Below are 27,683 nucleotides of genomic sequence, written 5' to 3'. Positions count from 1 at the left end.
CATATACCAACACAGAGCAGAGTAGCTACCTAAACTCTGTAAGGGAGTTAGAGTATCTCGTCAATAGTTTTACATCCTCTTTGAAGACAACTTTGGATGCTGTAGCTCCTCTGAAAAAGAGAGCTTTAAATCAGAAGTGTCTGACTCCGTGGTATAACTCACAAACTCGTAGCTTAAAGCAGATAACCCGTAAGTTGGAGAGGAAATGGCGTCTCACTAATTTAGAAGATCTTCACTTAGCCTGGAAAAAGAGTTTGTTGCTCTATAAAAAAGCCCTCCGTAAAGCTAGGACATCTTTCTACTCATCACTAATTGAAGAAAATAAGAATAACCTCAGGTTTCTTTTCAGCACTGTAGCCAGGCTGACAAAGAGTCAGAGCTCTATTGAGCTGAGTATTCCATTAACTTTAACTAGTAATGACTTCATGACTTTCTTTGCTAACAAAATTTTGACTATTAGAGAAAAAATTACTCATAACCATCCCAAAGATGTATCGTTATCTTTGGCTGCTTTCAGTGATGCCGGTATTTGGTTAGACTCTTTCTCTCCGGTTGTTCTGTCTGAGTTATTTTCATTGGTTGCTTCGTCCAAACCATCGGCATGTTTATTGGACCCCATTCCTGCCAGGCTGCTCAAGGAAGTCCTACCATTATTTAATGCTTCAATCTTAAATATGATCAATCTATCTTTGTTAGTTGGTTATGTACCACAGGCCTTTAAGGTGGCAGTAATTAAACCATTACTTAAAAAGCCATCACTTGACCCAGCTATCTTAGCTAATTATAGGCCAATTTCCAACCTTCCTTTTCTCTCAAAGATTCTTGAGAGGGTAGTTGTAAAACAGCTAACTGATCACCTGCAGAGGAATGGTCTATTTGAAGAGTTTCAGTCAGGTTTTAGAATTCATCATAGTACAGAAACAGCGTTAGTGAAGGTTACAAATGATCTTCTTATGGCTTCGGACAGTGGACTTATCTCTGTGCTTGTTCTGTTGGACCTCAGTGCTGCTTTTGATACTGTTGACCATAAAATTTTATTACAGAGATTAGAGCATGTCATAGGTATTAAAGGCACTGCGCTGCGGTGGTTTGAACCATATTTGTCTAATAGATTACAGTTTGTTCATGTAAATGGGGAATCTTCTTCACAGACTAAAGTTAATTATGGAGTTCCACAAGGTTCTGTGCTAGGACCAATTTTATTCACTTTATACATGCTTCCCTTAGGCAGTATTATTAGACGGTATTGCTTAAATTTTCATTGTTACGCAGATGATACCCAGCTTTATCTATCCATGAAGCCAGAGGATACACACCAATTAGCTAAACTGCAGGATTGTCTTACAGACATAAAGACATGGATGACCTCTAATTTCCTGCTTTTAAACTCAGATAAAACTGAAGTTATTGTACTTGGCCCCACAAATCTTAGAAGCATGGTGTCTAACCAGATCGTTACTCTGGATGGCATTACCCTGACCTCTAGTAATACTGTGAGAAATCTTGGAGTCATTTTTGATCAGGATATGTCATTCAAAGCGCATATTAAACAAATATGTAGGACTGCCTTTTTGCATTTACGCAATATCTCTAAAATCAGAAAGGTCTTGTCTCAGAGTGATGCTGAAAAACTAATTCATGCATTTATTTCCTCTAGGCTGGACTATTGTAATTCATTATTATCAGGTTGTCCTAAGGTTTTGAATAATCAGGTCCCATCTTATCTTAGGGACCTCGTAGTACCATATTACCCCATTAGAGCGCTTCGCTCTCAGACTGCGGGCTTACTTGTAGTTCCTAGGGTTTGTAAGAGTAGAATGGGAGGCAGAGCCTTCAGCTTTCAGGCTCCTCTCCTGTGGAACCAGCTCCCAATTCAGATCAGGGAGACAGACACCCTCTCTACTTTTAAGATTAGGCTTAAAACTTTCCTTTTCGCTAAGGCTTATAGTTAGGGCTGGATCGGGTGACCCTGGACCATCCCTTGGTTATGCTGCTTTAGACGTAGATTGTGGGGGGGTTCCCATGATGCACTGTTTCTTTCTCTTTTTGCTCCGTATGCATCACTCTGCATTTAATCATTAGTGATCGATCTCTGCCCCCCTTCACAGCATCTGTCTGTGTGTGTGTGTTTCTGTCTGTGTGTTTGTGTATGTGTTTGTGTGTGTTTCTGTCTGTGTGTGTGTGTTTGTGTGTGCTTCTGTCTGTGTGTTTGTGTGTGTGTTTCTGTCTGTGTGTGTGTGTGTGTGTGTGTTTCTGTTTCTGTCTATGTGTGTGTGTGTGTGTGTGTTTCTGCCTGTGTGTGTGTGTTTCTGTTTCTGTCTATGTGTGTGTGTGTGTGTGTGTGTGTGTTTCTGTCTGTGTGTGTGTGTGTGTTTCTGTTTCTGTCTATGTGTGTGTGTGTCTGTCTGTGTGTTTGTGTGTATGTTTCTGTGTGTGTGTGTGTGTGTGTGTGTGTGTGTGTGTGTGTGTGTTTCTGTTTCTGTCTATGTGTGTGTGTGTGTGTGTTTTTGTCTGTGTGTGTGTTTCTGTCTATGTGTGTGTGTGTGTGTTTCTGCCTGTGTGTGTGTGTTTCTGTTTCTGTCTATGTGTGTGTGTGTGTGTGTGTGTGTGTGTGTTTCTGTTTCTGTCTATGTGTGTGTGTGTGTGTCTGTCTGTGTGTTTGTGTGTATGTTTCTGTGTGTGTGTGTGTGTGTGTGTGTGTGTGTGTTTCTGTTTCTGTCTATGTGTGTGTGTGTGTGTTTTTGTCTGTGTGTGTGTTTCTGTCTATGTGTGTGTGTGTGTGTGTTTCTGCCTGTGTGTGTGTGTGTTTCTGTTTCTGTCTATGTGTGTGTGTGTGTGTGTGTGTGTGTGTTTCTGTCTGTGTGTGTGTTTCTGTTTCTGTCTGTGTGTGTGTGTGTGTGTGTTTCTGTCTGTGTGTGTGTGTGTGTGTGTTTCTGTTTCTGTCTATGTGTGTGTGTGTGTGTGTGTGTTTCTGTTTCTGTCTATGTGTGTGTGTGTGTGTGTGTGTGTGTGTTTTTGTCTGTGTGTGTGTGATCTTGTGCTGTTGCTCTTCACTCGGATTGTGGCAAAGATGATTTTCAGTCAGATCACAATCTGATGTTTGTTTTCTCTCTTTCTTGTTACACGTCTTATTATTATTATTTTGTGTGCTGCTTTAGATTTATTGTACGTGGGTTTTATTTTTTGTTTTGTGAATCTGTGTTTTTACTGTAAAGCACTTTGGACACCGTGTGGCTGCTGTAAAGTGCTTTATAAATCAATGTTGATTGATTGATTATGATGTCACAAAGTTAGATGCATATGCTGCAGGAAGACCTATAAAGTCGTGTGTAAAACCCTGATTTTGTCACCTGGCAGAGATATAACACTGTTGCCCTCTGATGACCTTGGTGGAGGGCTGTGCTTTCTGAAATGACCTTCTTATCATGTGAGCAGTGTCTTGGACTGCTCGTGGGCTTGAAGGCTGACACAGTGCTTTCATCTAAAGTCAAAAACTAAAGTCATTTCAAATTTTGGCTCTCTGTTGGGACTGTTTACACAGAGACTGCTACCTGCTGCTTTGGACTTGAATTAACAGTCTTTTTCAAGACTTTTTTACTTTTTTACCTTTTTACTTTTTTTTTTTTACTTTTTTACTGTGCTCCAACGCCTAAGGAAGACCTCTAACGGTCGAAACATCGTGACGGAGCACTTTTTTATCAGCTAACTTTCATCAGCGTTGGCAAGCTAACTAGCTTGCTAACGCTTTCGTTTTTATTTTTTTTATTTTATTTTATTTTATTTATTTATTTATTTTTTTCTCTTTTAGCACTGTTGTCGTGCGTTATCTGTGCTGCTCCACAGCGTGTTTAGTTGATTTTTATTTTATTTTAGCACCGTTGTCGAGCATTGCCTGTGCTGCTTCATGGCCTGTCTGGTGCCTTAACTAAAGCACTCCTTCTGCTGAATCACCTTTAAATTATTTACACATTATTCACTTTGTGTGTTTTTAGGAATCCGCTAGGTTGCGTAGCTACTAGCTCTTAGCCGATTTAGCATGGCGGCTTCTCCTGTCTCTCCCGCACTTTTCTGCTCTGGGTGTGAAATGTTTAGTTATTCCTCGGCCTCCTTTAGCAGTAACGGTACATGTAATAAGTGCAGCTTATTCGTAGCTTTGGAGGCCAGGCTGGGCGAACTGGAGACTCGGCTCCGCACCGTGGAAAATTCTACAGCTAGCCAGGCCCCTGTAGTCGGTGCGGACCAAGGTAGCTTAGCCGCCGCTAGTTCCCCCCTGGCAGATCCCGGGCAGTCGGGAAAGCAGGCTGACTGGGTGACTGTGAGGAGGAAGCGTAGCCCTAAACAGAAGCCCCGTGTACACCGTCAACCCGTTCACATCTCTAACCGTTTTTCCCCACTCGACGATACACCCGCCGAGGATCAAACTCTGGTTATTGGCGACTCTGTTTTGAGAAATGTGAAGTTAGCGACACCAGCAACCATAGTCAGTTGTCTTCCGGGGGCCAGAGCAGGCGACATCGAAGGACATTTGAAATTGCTGGCTAAGGCTAAGCGTAAATTTGGTAAGATTGTAATTCACGTCGGCAGTAATGACACTCGGTTACGCCAATCGGAGGTCACTAAAATTAACATTAAATCGGTGTGTAACTTTGCAAAAACAATGTCGGACTCTGTTGTTTTCTCTGGGCCCCTCCCCAATCAGACCGGGAGTGACATGTTTAGCCGCATGTTCTCCTTGAATTGCTGGCTGTCTGAGTGGTGTCCAAAAAATGAGGTGGGCTTCATTGATAATTGGCAAAGCTTCTGGGGAAAACCTGGTCTTGTTAGGAGAGACGGCATCCATCCCACTTTGGATGGAGCAGCAAATTCCTCATTTTCTTTAACTTCACCTGGAAGATGAGGACTCTGAAGTTGTTTCTGCTGATCAAGTGGGCGTGGTTCGCCTCCAGCTTCTTCACCTGGGCTCCCTGATGCTCCATTCTTTCTCGCACCTGACACAAAGATAAGTGACATGACAGAAAACTCATATTTGAAATCAGCTGATGTGAGGAAAATACTTTGAAATACAAATTGTTTCAAATAGATACCTAGTCATTTATACAAGTGACGCGCTGCTGTGCGAAGCTCACTCATGCTACACACTGAGTCCCAAACAGGAAGTGCCAAATTTTGAGTCCATGGTGAAGCAGGAAATGTCAAATGTTGACCAATTCCTGGGATTGACACTTCCTGGATTGCCAGATGAGATCTCGTGGGATCTCACAGGAATTCAATGGCAAGTTGAGAGTGAAACAGGAAGTGCCAAATGTTGAGTCCACAGTGAAACAGGAAGTGCCACATGTTGAACACTTCCTGCATTGATAGTATATGAGAGCTCATGGGATCTTGTGGGAATTCTGTGGCAAGTTGAGACTGAAACAGGAAGTGCCAAATGTATTTAACTTTGGAAAGTTTTTTTATAATTCCCCCCCAAGTTTTGATCTGCTTTTTTAATTAACCTGTTCTTTGGTATGTTGTTTTTGCTGTTGTATTTAATCCTCTGGAAGGTTTCTGTGTAACGTTTTGTTTGTCTCATTAAATAATAAAAAAAAAAGCCAAATGTCTGCTTTGACAATAAACAAGATCTTGTGGGATTCTCAGGAATTCAATGGCAAGCTGAGACTTAAACAGGAAGTGCCAAATTTAGAGCCCACAGTGAAACAGGAAATGGCAAATGTTGAACACTTCCTGTCATGGAAATATAGACCTGAAATGGACGTGCGCACCTCAATCTGTTAGTGTCACTCAGGACAGGAAGGCGCCATTACTAAGGGTGGAGATGTGCAGATCATCAAAAATAAACTGACCGCTTTTTTTGTACTAGCATCACTATTTCTAAATGGATCTTAATAAAAGCAGACTTGTTTTAAAACGCTTTGAAAGCTCTTTCCAGTGAACATTTGTATGTGTGGGTGAAAAAAAACTCATGTAAAATTCAAAATTTATGTAAAATTTGGAGGAAAATATGCCATTCTGTTCATTTACTGTGATGGTTTTTTCCTGTCATCATAATTCTTGATGGATTTTTATAAATGAAGCCTTGTAAGTTGTATTCAAGCTGATTAAAAGCTCTAATGAACCCATACATGCCTGGATAAAAAAATCCTTATGTATTAAAATATAAATCTGAAGTATGCCTTGACATTGTGCTCATTTATCTTGCTGCTTTTTCCACTAAAATATTATTGCTAGTCTTTTAATGACAACAACATATATATGATTTTACTAACATTTTATTCCAAGTAGATATAAAGCCATTCAGAATTTATGAGCTTTGACCCTCAGTCAGTGTAAAAAGTACCTCCTCCATCCCTCCAACCACACTGTTCAAATTTAAATGCCGCCTGTGACCACCATGAACACATCATATTAAACAACAACTGCAAGTATATACATAGACATAAATATATTTAAAGATTTTTGTTTCCGTATCTGTATGCATGTGAACGCAGCTTAATGAAAAGAACTTATGGCGTTGAGTTATAGTCTCAGTATATCGATATTAAATTGCGACATAACGACTTTAAAATAGACATTTGTTTTACATAATTACATTAAGGCTCCTGTACAGTTAATTTTAGTGCCGTTGATCATGAAGATCTGGCTGCCTTTTTTCTCCTTATTTCGCTTCTGTTTAACATGTGCCTTAACTGGCTCAAGGTGCTCTCTCCACCCTTAGTAATGGCTGCCGTGCGGCACGCCGCTAGTCACGTGACGTCCATTCCAGGTCTCTATTTCCATACTTCCTGTCATGGGTTTAGCTGGGTTGCACTGGACCCCCCTGAAATCTGATTGGACACCCCAGGCACCACCCAGATGATTGACATGTCACGGCACCACACGTCTGGTTGAAAAGAGCCATTTTGAAATCGGTAACACATATTGACTGCTAGGTCCCTCCTGTACAGTAGTTGGGACTGTGATCCACAAAAAAGTTGTAACCCACCTTAGTAGAAGAAGAAAATTGTTTGAGATTTGAAGCTGAATCACTGATCTCTATATAACACTGGATCGCTCATTGGCCAATATTTTTGAAGCAAACCAGCCGCCATATTACCACTCACATGTCCCGCTCCTGAATGCTCTTCGCTACTGATCTTTAATGAGGTGCACGCAACTTTATTCTTTGTAATTTTGTTAAAAAATACGTTAATGTGCAGCTATAAACTGCGCAAATTGCCAGATCAAAGTCTGTTGACGAACATTTCACCTGTGAGTATGATTGAAATGGGAAGTAATGAACAATAATTTGAAGTGTTCTCTCCCTTATTCCAGCATATAGGCAAAGATGATGATTTTGCCAACTTCTGATTGGCCCATTCGCCACTTTCTGAGCTGTACCACGTGCCGAGTTGACCGCTGGTGGAGCCGAGTACACCTCACGTGCAACGTAGTGCTAGCCAATCGAGTGACGCCTTCTATCGATAACGACCAATCAGATAACGCGATACAACGCCTCCTATGGTCCGCTTCGAGTTGCCATGTACCCAATGCAGTAAAAACTAAACGCACAGAAAAGAAAAAACCGCTGCTCCTCGGTCTTCTCTCACAAATGTGTTTAAATACAGTCCATAAAAGTCCTGTTCACAGACTGATTGACAGGAACAGGACATGTCCACATCAAGTAGAACTCCAGACATCAGACGGTTCGTTCGCGCGCATCTCGCACGCGCATCTCGCACGCGCATCTCGCACGCGCATCTCGCACGCGCATCTCGCACGCGCATCTCGCACGCGCATCTCGCACGCGCATCTCGCACGCGCATCTCGCACGCGCATCTCGCGGTCAAAGTAGGAAAGATAAACTATAACAGAACTCAGAGCGCAGACCTGCAGCACAAATATAAAGTAGAAGATCAATCAGAGTGCACAGTCTGTCTGCAGCCAAACTGTGCACCTGTAGGCTGCGTTCTCACTGTCTCTCTGCCTCCTGCTGCACCTGACGCAGCCCCGGTGGGAAAGGGGCTTTAGACATTGTGCTCATGAAGTATTTTGGACCTGTTGCTGCAGTATAACAGTAATAATAAGAGCTGAAACTTGAGATTGATTTTTCAGTTTGACTATGTTTGACAAACTCCCAGTTTTCTTGTTTACCATATAATAAAACATTTATAGACTTTTAATTTCGGTGTACCAGTGATTATGCGGACCTGGTCAGGATGGGGTTCACCTCATCAAAAGTCTATAACTGTATATAATAATAATAAGTGGCTTTTGTGTGTAACCACATGTTGTGTTTTGTGTGGGATGAACTATTTTAAGACATTTATTAGGTCTACTTGTGCATAGTTTTGGAGCTTTAGGTGATGTTGCTACGAGCTTTATTACTTATAAGCTTTATTACATAAATGTTGTCAAACATAGATAGATACGTAGATGAGATTTACTGTCATTGTCATTACACAAGTGCAACAACAACATGATTATGTCCACACTCCAATTACCACAGACAAGATACAGCAATTAATCCACAATTATTTACAGTAGTAATGGCACACATCAGAATTAAAGACAAGACATATACATTTGACATTGTTTATGTGCACTAAACTTGAAGCAGTCCGACATCTGAATTGAGGCAATGTAAATGTATGTGTATATATATATATATATATATATATATATATATATATATATATATATATATATATATATATATATATATTATATATATATATATAAAATATATATAAAAGTATCATACCTTTTTATTTTTTTCAAAAACTATATGGATCACGTGCACTTGCATCAGACAAGCTTGAACCTTCGTGCGCATGCGTGAGTTTTTTCACGCCTGTGGATTGCGTCATTCGCCTGTGGGCAGGCTTTGAGTGAGCACTGGTCCACCCCCCTCGTCGGATTTTTATTGTTTAGGAATGGCAGAGCGACTGCCACTTTGTTCCATGAAAATCTTTTGAGAAACTCTGCCAGACAGCCAGATGGAAACCATTTGGAAGATTCAGATGGCTTTCGGTGAAGATTCTGTCGGTATCACACGGATTAAGGACCATTAAAACTGGATTAAAAACGGCCCACGGCGGCGGAGGGCGCACCGCGCCCCGAGCGGCCATCGACAGGCTGGAACAAGCAGATCACTTCCAAGTTTAAGGCTCTGTTGATGCAGGACGTCGTGTGACTAACAGAGAAGTTTCAGAAGAGGTCGGGATCAGCACTTTATCGGCACATTCCACTGTTAAAGGAGATTTTGTAATGAAAGACGTGCGGACGGATTCGCGCTTTGGGACACAGCTGCTCACAGCCGCTGGACAAACACACCTCCGTGTTGGAAGTCTCACTGGACAAGTTGAAACATGCCCAGCTGTTAAACAATTTCTCAGGTACTCACTCGACTGAAAAGCCACCAAAAGCCGTCTGAATCTTACAAATGGTTTCCAACACGGAGGTGTTTTTTTTTGTTGATCGTTTTTTTTGTTGAGTGCGTCGGCTCCGTCCCGACGTGCAAAATCCTCCGCACGTCTTTCATTACAAAATCTCCTGTAACAGTGGAATGTGCCACAAAAGTGCTATGTCCAGCTCTCCTGCCATTTCTGTGGTAGTTATTTGCATTTACGCAATAACTCTAAAATCAGAAAGGTCTTGTCTCAGAGTGATGCTGAAAAACTAATTCATGCATTTATTTCCTCTAGGCTGGACTATTGTAATTCATTATTATCAGGTTGTCCTAAAAGTTCCCTAAAAAGCCTTCAGTTAATTCAAAATGCTGCAGCTAGAGTACTGACGGGGACTAGAAGGAGAGAGCATATCTCACCCATATTGGCCTCTCTTCATTGGCTTCCTGTTAATTCTAGAATAGAATTTAAAATTCTTCTTCTTACTTATAAGGTTTTGAATAATCAGGTCCCATCTTATCTTAGTAGTACCATATCACCGTAGTACCATATCACCCCAATAGAGCGCTTCGCTCTCAGACTGCAGGCTTACTTGTAGTTCCTAGGGTTTGTAAGAGTAGAATGGGAGGCAGAGCCTTCAGCTTTCAGGCTCCTCTCCTGTGGAACCAGCTCCCAATTCAGATCAGGGAGACAGGACACCCTCTCTACTTTTAAGATTAGGCTTAAAACTTTCCTTTTTGCTAAAGCTTATAGTTAGGGCTGGATCAGGTGACCCTGAACCATCCCTTAGTTATGCTGCTATAGACGTAGACTGCTGGGGGGTTCCCATGATGCACTGAGTGTTTCTTTCTCTTTTTGCTCTGTATGCACCACTCTGCATTTAATCATTAGTGATTGATCTCTGCTCCCCTCCACAGCATGTCTTTTTCCTGGTTCTCTCCCTCAGCCCCAACCAGTCCCAGCAGAAGACTGACCCTCCCTGAGCCTGGTTCTGCTGGAGGTTTCTTCCTGTTAAAAGGGAGTTTTTCCTTCCCACTGTAGCCAAATGCTTGCTCACAGGGGGTCGTTTTGACCGTTGGGGTTTTACATAATTATTGTATGGCCTTGCCTTACAATATAAAGCACCTTGGGGCAACTGTTTGTTGTGATTTGGTGCTATATAAAAAAATTGATTGATTGATTGATAGTCACACGATGTCCCGGATCAACACAGCGTTCAGTTTAGAAATGATCTGGTCGTTCCAGCCTGTCGATGGCCACTTGGTGCGCTGCGCGCCCTCCGCCACTGTGGGCTGTCTTTAAAAAGGTTTTAACACTCCTTAATCCGTTTCACGCCAACAGAATCTTCACCGAAATCCATCTGAATCTTTCGAATGGTTTCCAATTGCCTGTCTCTAACAGTTTCTGAAAAAAAATTCATGGAGCAAAGCGGCAGGCTCTCAGCCATTTCACTGACGATAAAAATCCGACGAGGGGGGTGGACCAGTGCTCACTCAAAGCCTGCCCACAGGCGAATGACGCAACCCACAGGCGTGAAAAAACTCATGCATGCGCACGAAGGTTCAAGTTTCTCTGATGCAATCACACGTGATTCAAATCCATATAGTTTTTGAAAAAAATAAAAAAGGTCGGATAGTTTTCTCAGACCTCGTATATATACTCAACAAAAATATAAATACAACACTTTTGGTTTTGCTCCCATTTTGTATGAGATGAACTCAAAGATCTAAAACTTTCTCCACATACACAATATCACCAATTCCCTCAAATATTGTTCACAAACCAGTCTAAATCTGTGATAGTGAGCACTTCTCCTTTGCTGAGATAATCCATCCCACCTCACAGGTGTGCCATATCAAGATGCTGATTAGACACCATGATTAGTGCACAGGTGTGCCTTAGACTGTCCACAATAAAAGGCCACTCTGAAAGGTGCAGTTTTGTTTTATTGGGGGGGGATACCAGTCAGTATCTGGTGTGACCACCATTTGCCTCATGCAGTGCAACACATCTCCTTCGCATAGAGTTGATCAGGTTAATTGTGGCCTGTGGAATGTTGGTCCACTCCTCTTCAATGGCTGTGCGAAGTTGCTGGATATTGGCAGGAACTGGTACACGCTGTCTTATACGCCGGTCCAGAGCATCCCAAACATGCTCAATGGGTGACATGTCCGGTGAGTATGCCGGCCATGCAAGAACTGGGACATTTTCAGCTTCCAAGAATTGTGTACAGATCCTTGCAACATGGGGCCGTGCATTATCCTGCTGCAACATGAGGTGATGTTCTTGGATGTATGGCACAACAATGGGGCTCAGGATCTCGTCACGGTATCTCTGTGCATTCAAAATGCCATCAATAAAATGCACCTGTGTTCTTCGTCCATAACAGATGCTTGCCCATAACATAACCCCACCGCCACCATGGGCCACTCGATCCACAACATTGACATCAGAAAACCGCTCACCCACATGACGCCACACACGCTGTCTGCCATCTGCCCTGGACAGTGTGAACCGGGATTCATCCGTGAAGAGAACACCTCTCCAACGTGCCAAACGCCAGCGAATGTGAGCATTTGCCCACTCAAGTCGGTTACGACGATGAACTGGAGTCCGACGAGCATGCAGATGAGCTTCCCTGAGACGGTTTCTGACAGTCTGTGCAGAAATTCTTTAGTTATGCAAACCGATTGTTTCAGCAGCTGTCCGAGTGGCTGGTGTCAGACGATCTTGGAGGTGAACATGCTGGATGTGGAGGTCCTGGGCTGGTGTGGTTACACGTGGTCTGTGGTTGTGAGGCTGGTTGGATGTACTGCCAAATTCTCTGAAACGCCTTTGGAGACGGCTTATGGTAGAGAAATGAACATTCAATACACGAGCAACAGCTCTGGTTGACATTCCTGCTGTCAGCATGCCAATTGCACACTCCCTCAAATCTTGCGACATCTGTGGCATTGTGCTGTGTGATAAAACTGCACCGTTCAGAGTGGCCTTTTATTGTGGGCAGTCTAAGGCACACCTGTGCACTAATCATGGTGTCTAATCAGCATCTTGATATGGCACACCTGTGAGGTGGGATGGATTATCTCAGCAAAGGAGAAGTGCTCACTATCACAGATTTCGACTGGTTTGTGAACAATATTTGAGGGAAACAGTGATATTGTATATGTGGAAAAAGTTTTAGATCTTTGAGTTCATCTCATACAAAATGGGAGCAAAACCAAAAGTGTTGCATTTATATTTTTGTTGAGTGTATATATATATATATATATATATATATATATATATATATATATATATATATATATATATATATATATATATAAGCTTGCTGATGATTCAACAACACTTGTATAAACTTTGATTAAAGAATGATAATTTTTAGAATTGAGTATTTGTCCCAGTGAGATATGACTAAATAAGAACAGAAGGGAAGAAAGTGTCCAAGTAATAAAAGAAAGAAAGAAAATAAATCAAATAGCAAATCATGGCAGGCACAGATTAGGAGGGATCAATCTTACATTACCCAAAGAATAAAAATAAAAGTAAAAATAAAAGTAAATAAAAGTAAAGTAAAAGTAATAAAAGTAAATGACAGACTCAACTCAGTTATTACTTGAAACTGTTGATGTTCTAATAAGGTGCCTACGTGCAGTCTGCATAAGTTGGGAGTGGTAAGATGGCCACCAGTTTGCTTCAACGAATTGTACAGAGAGTGTGAGCCAATGAGAGATCCAGTAATATATACAGATCAGTGGGACAGATGAGCGATCCAGTAATATATACAGATCAGTGGGACAGATGAGCGATCCAGTAATATATACAGATCAGTGGGACAGATGAGTGATCCAGTAATATATACAGATCAGTGGACCAATGAGAGATCCAGTAATATATACAGATCAGTGGACAGATGAGTGATCCAGTAATATATACAGATCAGTGGGACCAATGAGAGATCCAGTAATATATACAGATCAGTGGACCAATGAGAGATCCAGTAATATATACAGATCAGTGGGACAGATGAGTGATCCAGTAATATATACAGATCAGTGGGACCAATGAGTGATCCAGTAATATATACAGATCAGTGGGACCAATGAGAGATCCAGTAATATATACAGATCAGTGGACCAATGAGAGATCCAGTAATATATACAGATCAGTGGGACCAATGAGAGATCCAGTAATATATACAGATCAGTGGACCAATGAGAGATCCAGTAATATATACAGATCAGTGGACCGATGAGAGATCCAGTAATATATACAGATCAGTGGACCAATGAGAGATCCAGTAATATATACAGATCAGTGGACCGATGAGCGATCCAGTAATATATACAGATCAGTGGACCAATGAGAGATCCAGTAATATATACAGATCAGTGGACCAATGAGAGATCCAGTAATATATACAGATCAGTGGACCGATGAGCGATCCAGTAATATATACAGATCAGTGGACCAATGAGAGATCCAGTAATATATACAGATCAGTGGACCAATGAGAGATCCAGTAATATATACAGATCAGTGGACCAATGAGAGATCCAGTAATATATACAGATCAGTGGACCGATGAGAGATCCAGTAATATATACAGATCAGTGGACCGATGAGAGATCCAGTAATATATACAGATCAGTGGACCGATGAGAGATCCAGTAATATATACAGATCAGTGGACCGATGAGCGATCCAGTAATAAAAACAGATCAGTGGGACCAATGAGCGATCCAGTAATATATACAGATCAGTGGACCGATGAGCGATCCAGTAATAAAAACAGATCAGTGGGACCAATGAGAGATCCAGTAATATATACAGATCAGTGGACCGATGAGCGATCCAGTAATAAAAACAGATCAGTGGGACCAATGAGAGATCCAGTAATATATACAGATCAGTGGACCGATGAGCGATCCAGTAATAAAAACAGATCAGTGGGACCAATGAGAGTCCATAATCCGCGTGACGCCGACAGAATCTTCACCGAAATCCATCTGAATCTTTCGAATGGTTTCCAACTGGCTGTCTCTAACAGTTTCTGAAAAAAATTTCATGGAGCAAAGCGGCAGGCTCTCAGCAAGTTCTCAGACAAAAGAAATCCGACGGGAGGGGTGGACCAGTGCTCACTCAAAGCCTGCCCACAGGCAAATGACGCAACCGACAGGCGTGAAAAAAACTCACGCATGCGCACAAAGGTTCAAGTTTGTCTGATATAATCATACGTGACTCAAATCCATATGGTTTTTGAAAAAAATAAAAAGGTACGATACTTTTTGGACAGACCTCGTAGAGCAGTGAGCTGAACACATCGTCTGAACCTAGTTATATTGGTAAGTAAACAGCCATTTCCTGATGTCTAAAATTATCTTCCTTAATGTCAAAGTGATAGCAAATCTCTTCAACTTGGTATAAATTTAATTAAAGATATAAGATACAGGTTCCTGATGGAGACATGAAAGTTCAGCTAATTTGGCCATATAGGTACGGTCGGACATCCGGGTCCCTGATGCACATGCACATAGTAATCAGCAAGCCGCTGAAAACAAACTGCTGTCGCGCTCATTTCCTACTTGATGTCCATTGTGCTCGCAGCGCTCTGTCGTGGCTTTTTCTACTTAATATACACCACAGAGAATGCCACGATCATGTGTTGCAGTCAGCTGTACCAACCACGATAACTTAAATGATCAACTAGTGCGTTTTTTTCAAGCTCCCAAAGCGCCACATTCTGCTTCTCTCCTCATTCCGCTCGGCTCGCAGGAACGCATTCTGTCTTCAGCTGTGAGTTCTCCGCTCTCAGGCGTTCCAACTCTTCCTTTTAGGACACCTGTTCCATCTTAACGTAATCATGTGACGTTGGACAAGGCGAGTCCTCATGGTCACTCAGGTCAGCTGGAGGCAGGAACTCTCTGGGTGAGGTTACTGCTGTAGCAGGTTCACCAAGAGAGGCAGCTGCAGGAGGTGAGCCAAAACAAAGCTTTGACTTTGGCCCTCATTGGCCTGGGGCGTGGCTGGTCGAGACCCTTCACATTTCTGCTTTGGCTGCAGCCGTGGCGTTCCACAGCCTTTGAAGCACTATTACTGGAGCACACGATCGTAGCATTCTCTGTGAAAACTGGCGTATATTAAGTAGAAAAAAATGTGGCAGAATGATGCGAGCATGATCGACGTCAAGTAGGAAATGAGCACGACAGCAGTTTGTTTTCAGTGGCTCGCTGGTCACTATGCGTGTTGCTATGTGCGCGCACATCAGGGACCCGGATGTCCAACCATACCTACACCATTTGGCATGATCAAATCGGCAGGCCTTTGAGAATAAACAGCAGTAAAGACGACTATATCAACAATGGTTGTGAGTGTGCCTACAGTTTGTTCTCAGCGGCGACCCAAAATGGCGACAGTAACTACGCAGAAGTGACGTAGGCCCGACTGTACCTATAGTGCAGCCCTGCTGTCAACTAGCTGAAAAGTTTGAATATTTTTCGCTATGCAATGTTCTCCAGAAGCATTTACTGAAAAAAAGTCTGAAGGACCTAAATTACATGTTGAGGACTTTATCCAGACATATGAGATGCAAATAAAGAAAATGCTTAAATTGGGGGGTGGATGTTAAAAGGGCCATAGTTGGATGATTTTTAACTATGCTAATGCTCTCCAGGAGCATTTACTGAAAAAAAGTCTGAAGGTGACCTGTGAGATGCTGAAGAGCTTCGCTCATTCATGGCCCTGACATATACATATTATGAGTGAAGTGTTGTGCAGCGGCGCGAAGCTCACTCATGGTACGGGGTGTCCTAAACAGGAAGTGCCAATTTTCAAATCCACAGTAAAACAGGAAATGTTCAAATGTCAAACACTTCCTGGATTGACAGACGAGACCCCATGGAATTTCGTGGGAACTCAGTGGTAAGCTCACACTCAAACAGGAAGTGCCAACTTTTCAGTCACAGTGAAACAGGAAATGTTCAAATGTCAAACACTTCCTGGCATGGGTGGATCTAGAGCGGAGGCCGGGGTTTCACTGGACTCTCCTGAAATCTGATTGGACACAGATGAATGACATGTCATAGCCCTACACATCTGGTTGAAAGAGCTGCATTTTGAAATCAGTGAGTCACATTGACTGCTAGGTTCCTCCTGTCCAGTAGTTGGTGCTGTGTACCACAAAAAGTTCTAACCCACCTGAGTAGAAGAAGAAAAATGTTTGCTTCAGATTTGAACTGAACACGTCATTTGAACTATGGACTTCTAATCACACCAGACTTATATTGGTGAGTAAACGACCGTATTTTATGACAGAAATGAGGTCCAGGTTGTTAAAAGCAGCATTTCTCCTTTAATTCGGGTTGCCTTATACACACGTTTAAGCTAACAGACAGCAGCTGGTTCATGCTCTGTTGGCTTATTAGTGCAGCAGATAACTGAAACAATTCTTCAAATGGTGATACAAGCATCAAATTCAGCACAAATACAGCTGGAGCAAAATAAATGGAGCAACTTTAACTTTTGACCCCTGTACAAACTGAAACTGACCTTTGTCACCAGCCACTGATTCCACCAGGTGATTTCACTGATTAACTGATTCCATCTGCTCAAAGTGATATTAATCAGTCAAATCACCTGGTGGAGTCAGTGGCTGCAAAGAAAACCTGCACCCTCTTGGCCCTTTCTGGAACAAGTTGTCCAACCCTGATTTTGACCCCTGCGTGATTCTTCAGTTGACCCCTACCTGGCTGCCGATTGAAGATTCAAGTGGCCAATCAGGTTTTTTTAAAGAGTTAATGTCTATGGATTATTTGTGCTGAATGTGATGTTTATATCTCCATTTGCAGGATTCTACTCTAAATATTCTCTTATCTGCTGCACTATATATTAGATGTAAGATGCTGCTCCTCAAAAGTACTGGAACACTTGGTATTTCACACATTTTAATTTGTTTATTCCATTTCAAATACATTTTTTTTTCTAAAATTATCTTCCTTAACTCAAACTGAAAGCAAATCTCACCAACTTGATATAAATGAATTAAAAATCTAAAATCCAGCTTCCTGATGAAGTGGTGTAGAGGAGGATTTTCTTCAAAAGAAGACCTGAAAGTTCAGCTACAATTTGACAGAAAGTACATTTGAGATGAAAGACTAGATTTGATGTTTTGGTGAAAGAAACGTTTGTATTTCTTCATAATTGATGTTAATAAAGTCCAAGACATAATGTTCATGTTTCCATCCCCCGACTTGTCTGAAGAAAACTGCCAATAAAACTGATTATTATTTACAGATTTTATCAAGTTTTAGAGATTTGCTTTCAGTTTGAGTTTGAGGAAGATAATTTTAGATATTTACATTTTTTTTTTTTTTGTATTTCTTGTATTTAAAATGGCATAAACAAATTAAAATGTGTGAAATTCCAAGTGTTCCAATCCTTTTGGAGGACACAGTATCCTAACCTTATGATGAGTGTAAAATGAGTGTGATATTATTACTGTTTGGTTTAAGAAGGTTTAATTTTCACTGTTGCTGCACTTTGTGTCAAATCATAGTCATATCGTATATCATATTGATATGACAATTCAGTAAGGTATATCTTCTATTATACATTCCAAATCTAAAGTGGAACTCTACCAGTGTTTACTAAAGTGCACCTAAATATATATATTTTTTTAAAACAGAGAGTATTTCCACTGAGGTTCCTGGTCTTGAGAACCAGGGATGGTCGGTTGAAAAGCTTTTTTATCCCATGAGAACTCTCCCTACCCACCTAAGAGGCTCAAGATTATGGACAGCAGGTATATAAGTGACATTTACATCACAATATTGAGATATGATAATTTGTCCATATTGTACAGCCCTACTGTCAACTAGCTGAAAACTTTGAATATTAATTAACATCTACATTAAAAAAAAAGCTTAAAGTGTCAGGAGGTTAAGAGGGCTGTAATTAGGGGGGTCAGCTGAAAAGCAAAAAAGAAAAATGCTTAAAAAGCTGGGGGGTCTGGGGGGCAGAGCCCCTCCAGAAGCTGAAAGGCTGCTAACGCTCCCCTGAAGCATTTACTGAAAATAAAGTCTGAAGGACCTGAATGACATGGTGAGATGATGACCAGCTTCACTCTTTCATGTCCACGACATATACATATTAAACTCAAAACAAGTTTCATAAAGCTGAGGGAAAAAAATCTCACGTGTTGTTACCTCCTTCATGGTGACAGATAGCTTGCGGCTTTTGTCCAGGAGTTTGCTGACGGTGTTGGACGTATGACTGTGGCTCTTTGACAGTTTGGTCATATCAGCCTGGATCCCTCTGACCACACCCTCCATTGCTTCTTGATGCACCTGAAACCCAATAACCAATCAAATGTCAGCCTGACTCCATCTGACCACACCCTCCATTGCCTGCAGGTCCATGCTTTGCCTCAGTTTGTTTTTGTAATGACGTTGTCCAGTGGACTTTGAGGTCTCTTGGTTGGTGGGTTTGTCTGAATCGTGACCGATCAGCACCGATGTGTAAACCCCATGTGATTAAAAAGGCGGCGCACTCACCTGAGTCATTTCATCATTATAATGAAGTTTTCACCATGAATATTGTTATTGGTAAAACGTGTGTTTTTTGCTCCTGTGGACAGCAAAATCAGTGACTTTAAGATTAAGAGTACTGCATTTTGAAGTATTAAACACATATTTAAAATCATGTCTTGTGGCTCTTCTCAGCTGCCGTAGTTGTAACGCCTACATCACGTAACTCGGCTTGTCTTTTTAAAAACGTGTTTCTTATGTTTTGTTGGCCCTGAACGCAGCATGGTTACACATTCTCACTCACAACTCATCATATTTTAATGCAAAAGGTGTTGTGTGTTGGGGGGGGGGGGTTTGGCTGGCCAAGATACTGTTTGTGTGTTTTGTGTATACTTCGGGTGGTTTGTGGGGGGCGTGTCTGAGGCTGTGATGATGGATGAAGCATCTCTCACCCTCCACTGTCATCATGCCAACCCCATGCACCTGATGAGCAGTTCATGTGCAGATCTAGAGGACTACCAGCTGAAGAGGATGCACCTGATCAGCAGTTCACGTGCAGTTCCAAAGGACTTCCAGCTGAAGTAGATATCCTAATGATGTACTACATTTAAGCCATGACTGCTCTGTGTAAGGTGCTGGGGACTCAACCTTGTTGCTGCTGTGTGACGATCGTTTGTCTAACATTGTGACGCTGAGGATCGCTCCAGGTTTGACGCACCGTGCCTGTTAAGGAGATGGGTGAGGGACATGCTCCATCAGCACACTTCAGAGGTAACTAAAGCTGTGAATGACTTTGAGTAATTAACAATAGTAATTTGGCGTTTTGTACGCAGCTATATTTGAGCTACTCTGATAATTGTGTAAATTCGCTCTTCACAGCTGTGGCGTGCGGATTGATGGTCCTACACGGGCTGTGAGAGCTGTTTCTGTAATTTGAGTCTGAATTAGAACCTGAATGTGTTTGCTGATGGTGTGAACCCTAAACAGTATTTGTGTGAACAGTGTTGACTTATCTCGCCTCTCATCCTTAACAGGCGCTGTCCGATTCATTAACCACCTGGGGGGTGCCGGCGGGAATTTCTGGGTCCAGAACTGTCGGGCTCCAATCCCTTGGGCGCTAGGAAGAGCGCGTCGTCCTCCACCCCGCCAGGCTGTTAATTCACTTTTTGTTTATATTTGCACTTGAAATAAATCTGTTATGTTCTTTGGAACCGCTCTCTGTTTCTTTAGCGCTGGGTCCTTGTCAGACGCTGGTTTGCTCCTCTAACCTGCGTCCCAACATAACAAAAGGTTTGTTTTTAATGAATGTCAATACGATGCTTTACGTTGCTGTGCGCCATACGGCTCCGTCCTGACGCGCGAATTCCTCCACTCCTCTTTCCATGACAAAAACTCCTTTAACAGTGGAATGTGCCGTTCATTTCCAAACTGAACGCTGTGTTCATCCGGGACGTCGTCTGACTACCACAGAAATTGCAGAAGACGTGGACATCAGCACTTTTTCGGCACATTGAGACAGATGTGCGGAGGAATTCCGCGCGTCGGGACGAAGCCGCATGGCGCAAAGTAACGCCGTGATGAAGCCTCACAGGACATGTTCTGGCATGTCCAGCTCATCCACAATTTCTCGGATAGTCACACGACTGAAAAGCCACTGAAAGCCATCTGAAAGCCGTCCTGTGAGACCAACACGGAGGTGGTTTTGTCCCGCGCCATGAGCGGCTCCGTGGTGCATCCATCCACTTCTTTTTCCATGACAAAAACTCCTGTAACAGTGGAATGTGCCAAAAAAGTGCTGATGTCCACGCCTTCTGCCATTTCTGTGGTAGTCAGACGACGTCCCGGATCAACAAAGCCTTCACGTTGGAAATGATCTGGTTGTTTCAGCCTGTCCATCAGCGCTCGGAGTGCGCTGCGCTCTCAGACGCTGTGGGCGGTCTTTAAACCGTCTGGATCACTCCTTAATCTGTGTAATCCCCATAAAATCGTCCCTGAAAGCCATCTGAATCTTCTGAATGGTGTCCACCTGGAGGTCTCTCACAGTTTCTGGAAAAAATTGATGCAGCAAAGCTTCAAATCGTTCAGACATTTATTCGCAATAAAATTCTGAAGAGAGGGCTGGACCACACCTCACTCAAAGCCTGCTCACAGGCGAATGACGCAACCAACAGGCGTGAAAAAACTCACGCATGCACACGAAGGTTCAAGTTTGGCTGATGCAATCACACGTGATTCAAATCCATATGGTTTTTGAAAAAAATAAAAAGGTCGGATACTTTTCTAACAGACCTCGTATATGACAAGTTGCGTTGCCCAGTAACATCATTTAGGCCAGCAGGAGTCGCTGTACAATACCAGTCCATAAACTTCCCCTGCAACAGCTCATATGCTTTTAGCCTTCTGGTGAGAGAGTCCACCTCCCATGGAGGAGATCGTGACTTCTCTTCCCGAGGGGAGCGAGTGGGAGGAGTCAAAATCACAAACACAATGCAGAACAAGCCGCTACAGGGGGAAATACTGACCATCACCCAGAGACTGAGGAATGTTCCCTGAAGATGTGGAAATGAAGCAGATGTCTGTCAGAGAGAAATGAGGTTTCCCCGCACATCAGTACGTGACGTGAACGGGCACTGACCTAAAGTCAGCATGTGATGGATTTGGCGTGAAAATGTGAGGATTCTCACAAAGCTGTTGATTCAGTTCCTCAGTCTGCCCTCTGGGACATCCTGAGAATTCAAGGGATACCAACAAGGTGCTGGACATCATATCCAGCATGTACAGGGTTCTGCAGAGGGGGGCGGAGTCTCTGAATATTTCACAATGAAAACCAGTGTTCCTCAGGGGTGTGTTCTGGTAGTTTCACTGTTGAGTATGTTCATGGACTGGCTGTTGGGTCAAGCTGTGGAGAGGAAAGGTTTACTGACCTCGACTTTGTGACTGATGTTGTGATGATTGTCAAATGATTCTCTGATTGCCACACTTGAGAAGCTGACAGAGGAATCAGAGCGTCTCGACTTCCAGTGACGTCCTGGACTTGTCCATCAGAAGTGTCCCTGTATGTCTTCAAAGTGTTGAAGCTGGAGAGACGTTCAGTGATCTCAGCAGTGACGTTGCTGTCTCTGGGTCCTCTGCCTTTGAGAGACATCTCAGAAGAGTTTTTGGTGTCATGAGGTCAAAGGTCATGTGGTGTCTGAGACCAGCAGGGGGGCACTCGCCTCATACTGTATGAAAGAGGCAGGTTCTGTATTTTTTACCCAGGCGGTGTTGGTGGAGTGATGAGCGAGCAGTCTGACAGGGTAAATAAACTATACCTGCACGTCTCCACGTAATTCCCAGTCATCTGTAGCTCACGCCGTGTGATTTCTTTTCTGTGTTCATGCTGACTGCTGTGACGACATGGAGAATCCCAGCTCAAAGGGCCGATTTACATGGATTTACATATTTAAATATGGGTGTGGCCAGTCTTGGGTGCATGTGCGCTCAATTCCATGTTCAGTGGGATGTACAAAAGCAGAACATGCTTGGATCCATGCATATGCACACTTTGATACAGCTGAATATTCCTATGCTTACACCAGTTTCTGGGTTTTGGTGTATGTCATGTTTCAGTAGGAAATCGATGCAAGTTTTTGTACATGAGGCACCTGGACTCTGTGGAGGATTTTTGGGTCCTGCTGAAATGACTTTGTTACTTAGTGAGACTCAGATAAGGAGCATCACTGACACTGTGAGGGAACATCAGACACCACATTTAGTCCTTGTGGTGTGCTTCTCTGGACATGATCCAGGACACAGGTGCCTCAGCATTGAGGCCATCAGACTGGAGAAGGTCATGGGCACAGTGATGCTTCACCTGGCTGCAGCAGATAGATGGATAGTGATCAGCAGTGTGCCTGGGTGGTACTACAGTGTGGTGAATGCAGCAACAACACATGCTGCCAGACTTGAACTGACCTGACCCCAGCTGACCTGAGCCAAAACTCCACTAAAACTGTGTGTACGAGCAAAGGAAGAACTATTCATTCTTTTCACTGGATTTATAAAATCGTGTATTCACATGGCTCATCTTTGTAAAGCTCGCCTGTCACACGCTCGAGCCTGCTGTCCACTCCCTTAGATGTGCTGTATAGTACAGTACCACACTGTCTGTACTTCTTAAAGATTGACAGAAAATCTTCATGTGTTCATGTCCTGACTGTCCTAAAGAAAACAATCCCAGTGTTATTTATGGGCTTTATGAGGTACTGTGGATAAAAGTGTCGAATTTCTAAATGGTAAATGTAATGTTTTTTAATTAAAGCTGAAAGCCAACAAGAACATCTCATCTTAAAATGCTGTCAAAATACTTCTGGATCTGCCTGTACGCTCTGCTTGTATTGATTGCAAACATGATCATCTGATCACACTGACAAAGTGAGGAACCTTGGGGTAATTTTTGATCCTTTGTTGTCCTTTGACCTCCATATTAGAAATATTACTAGGACTGCTTTCTTCCACCTGCGAAATATAGTGAAGATTCATCCCATCCTGTCTGTGGCTGATGCTGAGACCCTGATTCATGTGTTTATTTCTTCTCAGTTGGACTACTGCAATGTTCTATTTTCTGCTTTACCGCAGTCTAGCATTAGGGCTCTCCAATTGGTTCAAAATGCTGCAGCCAGACTTTTGACATGAAGCAGAAAGTACAAACATTACGCCCATTTTGGCGTCTCTTCACTGGCTTCCTGTCCCAGTGAGATCAGATTTTAAGGTTCTGCTACTAGTCTATAAGATTGTTCACAGACTGGCACCTCCCTACTTAGCTGACCTAATTAAACCTTACGTACCGGCCCGGGCTTTACGTTCTCAGGGTGCAGGACTACTTTGTGTCCCTAAGGTGAATAAGAAGTCTGTGGGTCACAGAGTTTTCTCTTATCGTGCCCCTGTTCTGTGGAATGATCTCTCTGCATCAATAAAACAGTCAGATTCTGTGGAGACTTTCAAGTCCAGACTTAAGATGCACTTATTTTCCCTTTCATATGGCTAGCATACTGGTACAGTTTTGTTTTATGCTTTTTACTCTTTTAATTCATTTTATTAGTAATTGGAGCGTGTCGCGGCCTCAACTTTACCTAAATTCTGGGTCTTTTAGTGAAGTTTAGGGCTAGTGGCCGGTGATCACCTTAGTATTTCTCTGTTTTTCTTGTTGTTTAATGCTGACAAATTATACTGTATTTGTTGTCTTTCTGATGCCTGATTCTGTTTTTTCTTCTCTCTGTTTAAGGTGCAGCTCCATCCAGAGATGGGAGTTGTATTTGTGCTGGCAATCCTCCTGTCCTGTGCACCAACACCTTTTCCTGTATAACTGTTCTGTGAATTGTTCTGTAATTTATGTTTGTATCATGGCCCAAGCAGAGGGTCACCCCTTTGAGTCTGGTCTGCTTGAGGTTTCTTCCTCAGAGGGAGTTTTTCCTTACCACTGTTGCTCTGGGGGTTGGTAAGGTTAGACCTTACCTGTGTGATGCGCTTTGAGGCAACTCTGTTGTGATAGATAGATAGATAGATAGATAGATAGATAGATAGATAGATAGATAGATAGATAGATAGATAGATAGATAGATAGATAGATAGATAGATAGATAGATAGATAGATAGATAGATAGATAGATAGATAGATAGATAGATAGATAGATAGATAGATAGATAGATAGATAGATACTTTATTAATCCCCTCATGGAGAAATTCAGTTGTCGTACAGTAGCAAATCCGGTTTTAAAAGACAGAAAGACAATAAATATATAACAATAGTAAAAAAACAAACAAACCGTAACATAACCCCCCCCCCCCCCACACACACACACACACAGACAGCTAAATCAGCGATAGTCACTGTGGGCTCGAATAGCAGCAGGAATGAAGGATCCTGAAGCGCTCTGTCCTACACTGAATGGACAGGAAGTGCTCAGATCTGTTACTCCTCTGGATGGACAGAGTCTCATGCAGATGGTGTCTGTTATTGAGGATTGCCTGCACCTTCCGCCTCCTACATCTCTCTGCAGCTGCCCCCACAGTGTCCAGTGATCCCCCGATCACTGACTGCACCCTCTTAACCAGCTTATCCAGCTTCTTGCAGTTTCTGGCAGAGACACTATTGCCCCAACACACCACAGCAAAGAACAGGACAGCCGCGACAACAGTGATAGAACGTAGACATAGACACTATATAAATGAAAATAAATTTAAAAATTGAAATTGACCACCCTGATGGACAGAGTGGGTGGGGCTACAGATGCAAATTAAGTTCTGTGCAAAGTTCCACACTGACAGTTTTAGCAGAGTATTGTTTCCACTGGTGTGTGTGTGTGTGTGTGTGTGTGTGTGTGTGTGTGTGTGTGTGTGTGTGTGTGTGTGTGTGTGCGTGTGTGTGCGTGTGTAATATCCACTGCCACTGTGAAATATCCACAGTTTTGTCGCTAAGTACTTGTTTTTTTAACGGACCTATTTCATTCTGTTAAATTTTATCTTAATTTTCTTTTCAGTCTTTTAAGACCATTTAAGTGTGTGTGTGGTTACTCAGGTTTATATTTACGCCTCACCACCTGTTACAATGACAATAAAGAATCTGTCAGTGTGAATCTGATTAGATTTTGGAGTTGTTTCATTAAAGGTCAAAGGTCAATGGTCCCACCCTCCCCTCCCCCTTTTTTTATATACATATCTCAGCAACCAAGAAGCCAAGATGAATTATCTAAAACCTATATTGATCAGCAAAGCGTTTGTGATTGATTGGTAGGAAATATGTGTATTTACTTGTCCGGTTGAATTGTAGGGTGTGGAGACCCCCCCCCCCAAAATGAATCCGCCCTCTGATGACTTGATGCTTCAGTATTTGTGGGAAACGATTCATCTTATTTTTGCAGCAAATACCTTTATATTCTGGCAATAAATAGAAGCAACATCGTTCAGCTTTAGATCCTTTGAGCTGCCGTTTCTTAGTTGGAGACGTGAACCCTGACAGGCCTCACAGCTGGACTTTGAAGCGGTTTTCTCGTAAAACATGTCAGACACCAACCTCCATCTTGTGCTGGTTCTCCTGCACGGCGTCCAGCATGTTGACCAGCTTGTCCAGTAAAGTCAGGACCGTGATGGCGTTCACAGGACCCTGGCTCATCTTTTCTGGGTCGAAGCCCGGAGACAGATCTTCAGGAAAGGCGGGACTGTCTGGCTGGTTGTGGTCCAGACTGGACTGAGGGACGATCAGGTCCTGACTCTGATGGCTCTCGGTGCTGACCATGATCCTGTCTGCCTGCACACCGTCCTCACACATCAGGAACTCTGTGTTCCAAACCAGACACACCTAAAAGTTTTCAACCCGCAACTTGTTTGCTGAGCGGTGGCTCACAACTGCTCCCACCCCTCCCTCACTGTCTCACCCCTCCCTCCCTCTCTCTCTCTCTCTGTCTCTCTCTCTTTCTCTCTCTCTCTCTCTCTCTCTGTCTCTCTCTTTCGCTCTCTCTCTCTCTCTCTCTCTCTCTCTCTCTCTCTCTCTCTGGCTCCCCCCTCCAGCCTGAGGTTGAAATATTTGCTCTTCCACACCCAAAGAGGAGGAGCCTGTTCCCATGGCGATGACAGGGACTTGTTTTTACTCTACAGTGAGTCTCTCTCTCTCTCTCTCTCTCTCATGTTTTGAGGGTGAAGTCATCTGGAAGGAAAACCTCCCTCTCTTCTCCTTCCCCTCTTTGTGTCGACGTCTTTCTCCCACTTTCCATGGAAAGAAAATCCTGCTTCAGGCTCAAAGAACAGAATAAATCAGAACAACACAATGTGCACAAACAGTTTCCTCTGAACCTGTGACAAGTTCAGGGGAAACTGCTCTGGGTTCTGCAGTGTTGCCACAGTTACTTTGAAAGGTTACTTTATTAGTTACTTTATGCAGTTACTTCATTTGCCGCTGCGGTCAACATGTCGGCAGCTGCTGAATGTAACTAATAAAGTAACTAGTAATCTAACTTGGTTATTTTTTAACATTGCCTACTCAGCAAAGTAATTAATAGAGTCTGACTTTCTACACCCAAACCAAAAAAAGGGAATAATGTGATTATTAACCAATCAGATGACAAAGTAAACTTCTTAAATCATGTGCAAACCATTATGCCTCCACCTCCCTGAAGAAGACAACGGCATCTGGGCAGAGGTAAAAAAAAAAAAGAAAAGAAAAACTCCTTCCTTTAGGTAAGAAACCTCTGCCCAGACAATTCCTGATTCGATTCCCGATATCAGTCACACTCCCAACTGGCACATTCAGTGGGAGTGCTGGGGAGGAGTGACACGTGCCATGGGTCCTTCTGGAAATAAGATCAGGGTTAACCTCTTCTTCTTCTTCAGCGTCTGGGCAGCGGTTCCTTCAGGTAACAAACGTCTGCCCAGACTCTGTTGTCACCTTCGTTTCAGCAGACTTCCATGTCTGAGGAGGGCTGTCAATCAAATCTCACTCTTCAGAAATGACCAATCACAGCAGAGCCAGTACCAATCCCTGGTTCCCTCCCCATAGTGACAAAACACTTCCCCAAGTGTCAAGCAAGACAGCAGCAGAAGAAGAAAAAGGGGGGCAGCAGTCTGAAAATATGAACCCCATCATTTTCTGACAGTCTGTTGAATCCAAAACAGCAAGAAAATCAATGTGAGCCCAAAAATCCTACAAGAACTGTTTCATTGACATGACATAATACCATCCATCCATGGTATTGACATGTTATTATGTCATTATAATGACATAATACCATCCATCCATCC

The 27,683-nt window shown here is 42.7% G+C and overlaps 1 protein-coding gene across 1 annotated transcript in view; it reads right to left on the bottom strand.

The window, feature by feature from the left end:
* Window positions 1-26,317, bottom strand: part of cavin2b (caveolae associated protein 2b) — a 33,975-nt gene extending 7,658 nt beyond the window's left edge. Inside the window, 3 exon segments of the mRNA XM_034179887.1 lie at window positions 4,887-4,988; window positions 18,590-18,730; window positions 25,963-26,317. Coding sequence (XP_034035778.1) covers window positions 4,887-4,988; window positions 18,590-18,730; window positions 25,963-26,217 — 498 coding nt within the window. The 5' untranslated portion in view covers window positions 26,218-26,317.
* Window positions 26,318-27,683: the final 1,366 nt, after the last annotated feature.

The sequence above is a fragment of the Thalassophryne amazonica genome, chromosome 1 (assembly GCF_902500255.1).
Source record: "Thalassophryne amazonica chromosome 1, fThaAma1.1, whole genome shotgun sequence".
Classification (NCBI taxonomy): domain Eukaryota; kingdom Metazoa; phylum Chordata; class Actinopteri; order Batrachoidiformes; family Batrachoididae; genus Thalassophryne; species Thalassophryne amazonica.
Note: the sequence above shows the minus strand (reverse complement) of the source record. Positions and strands in the feature narration are given on the sequence as shown.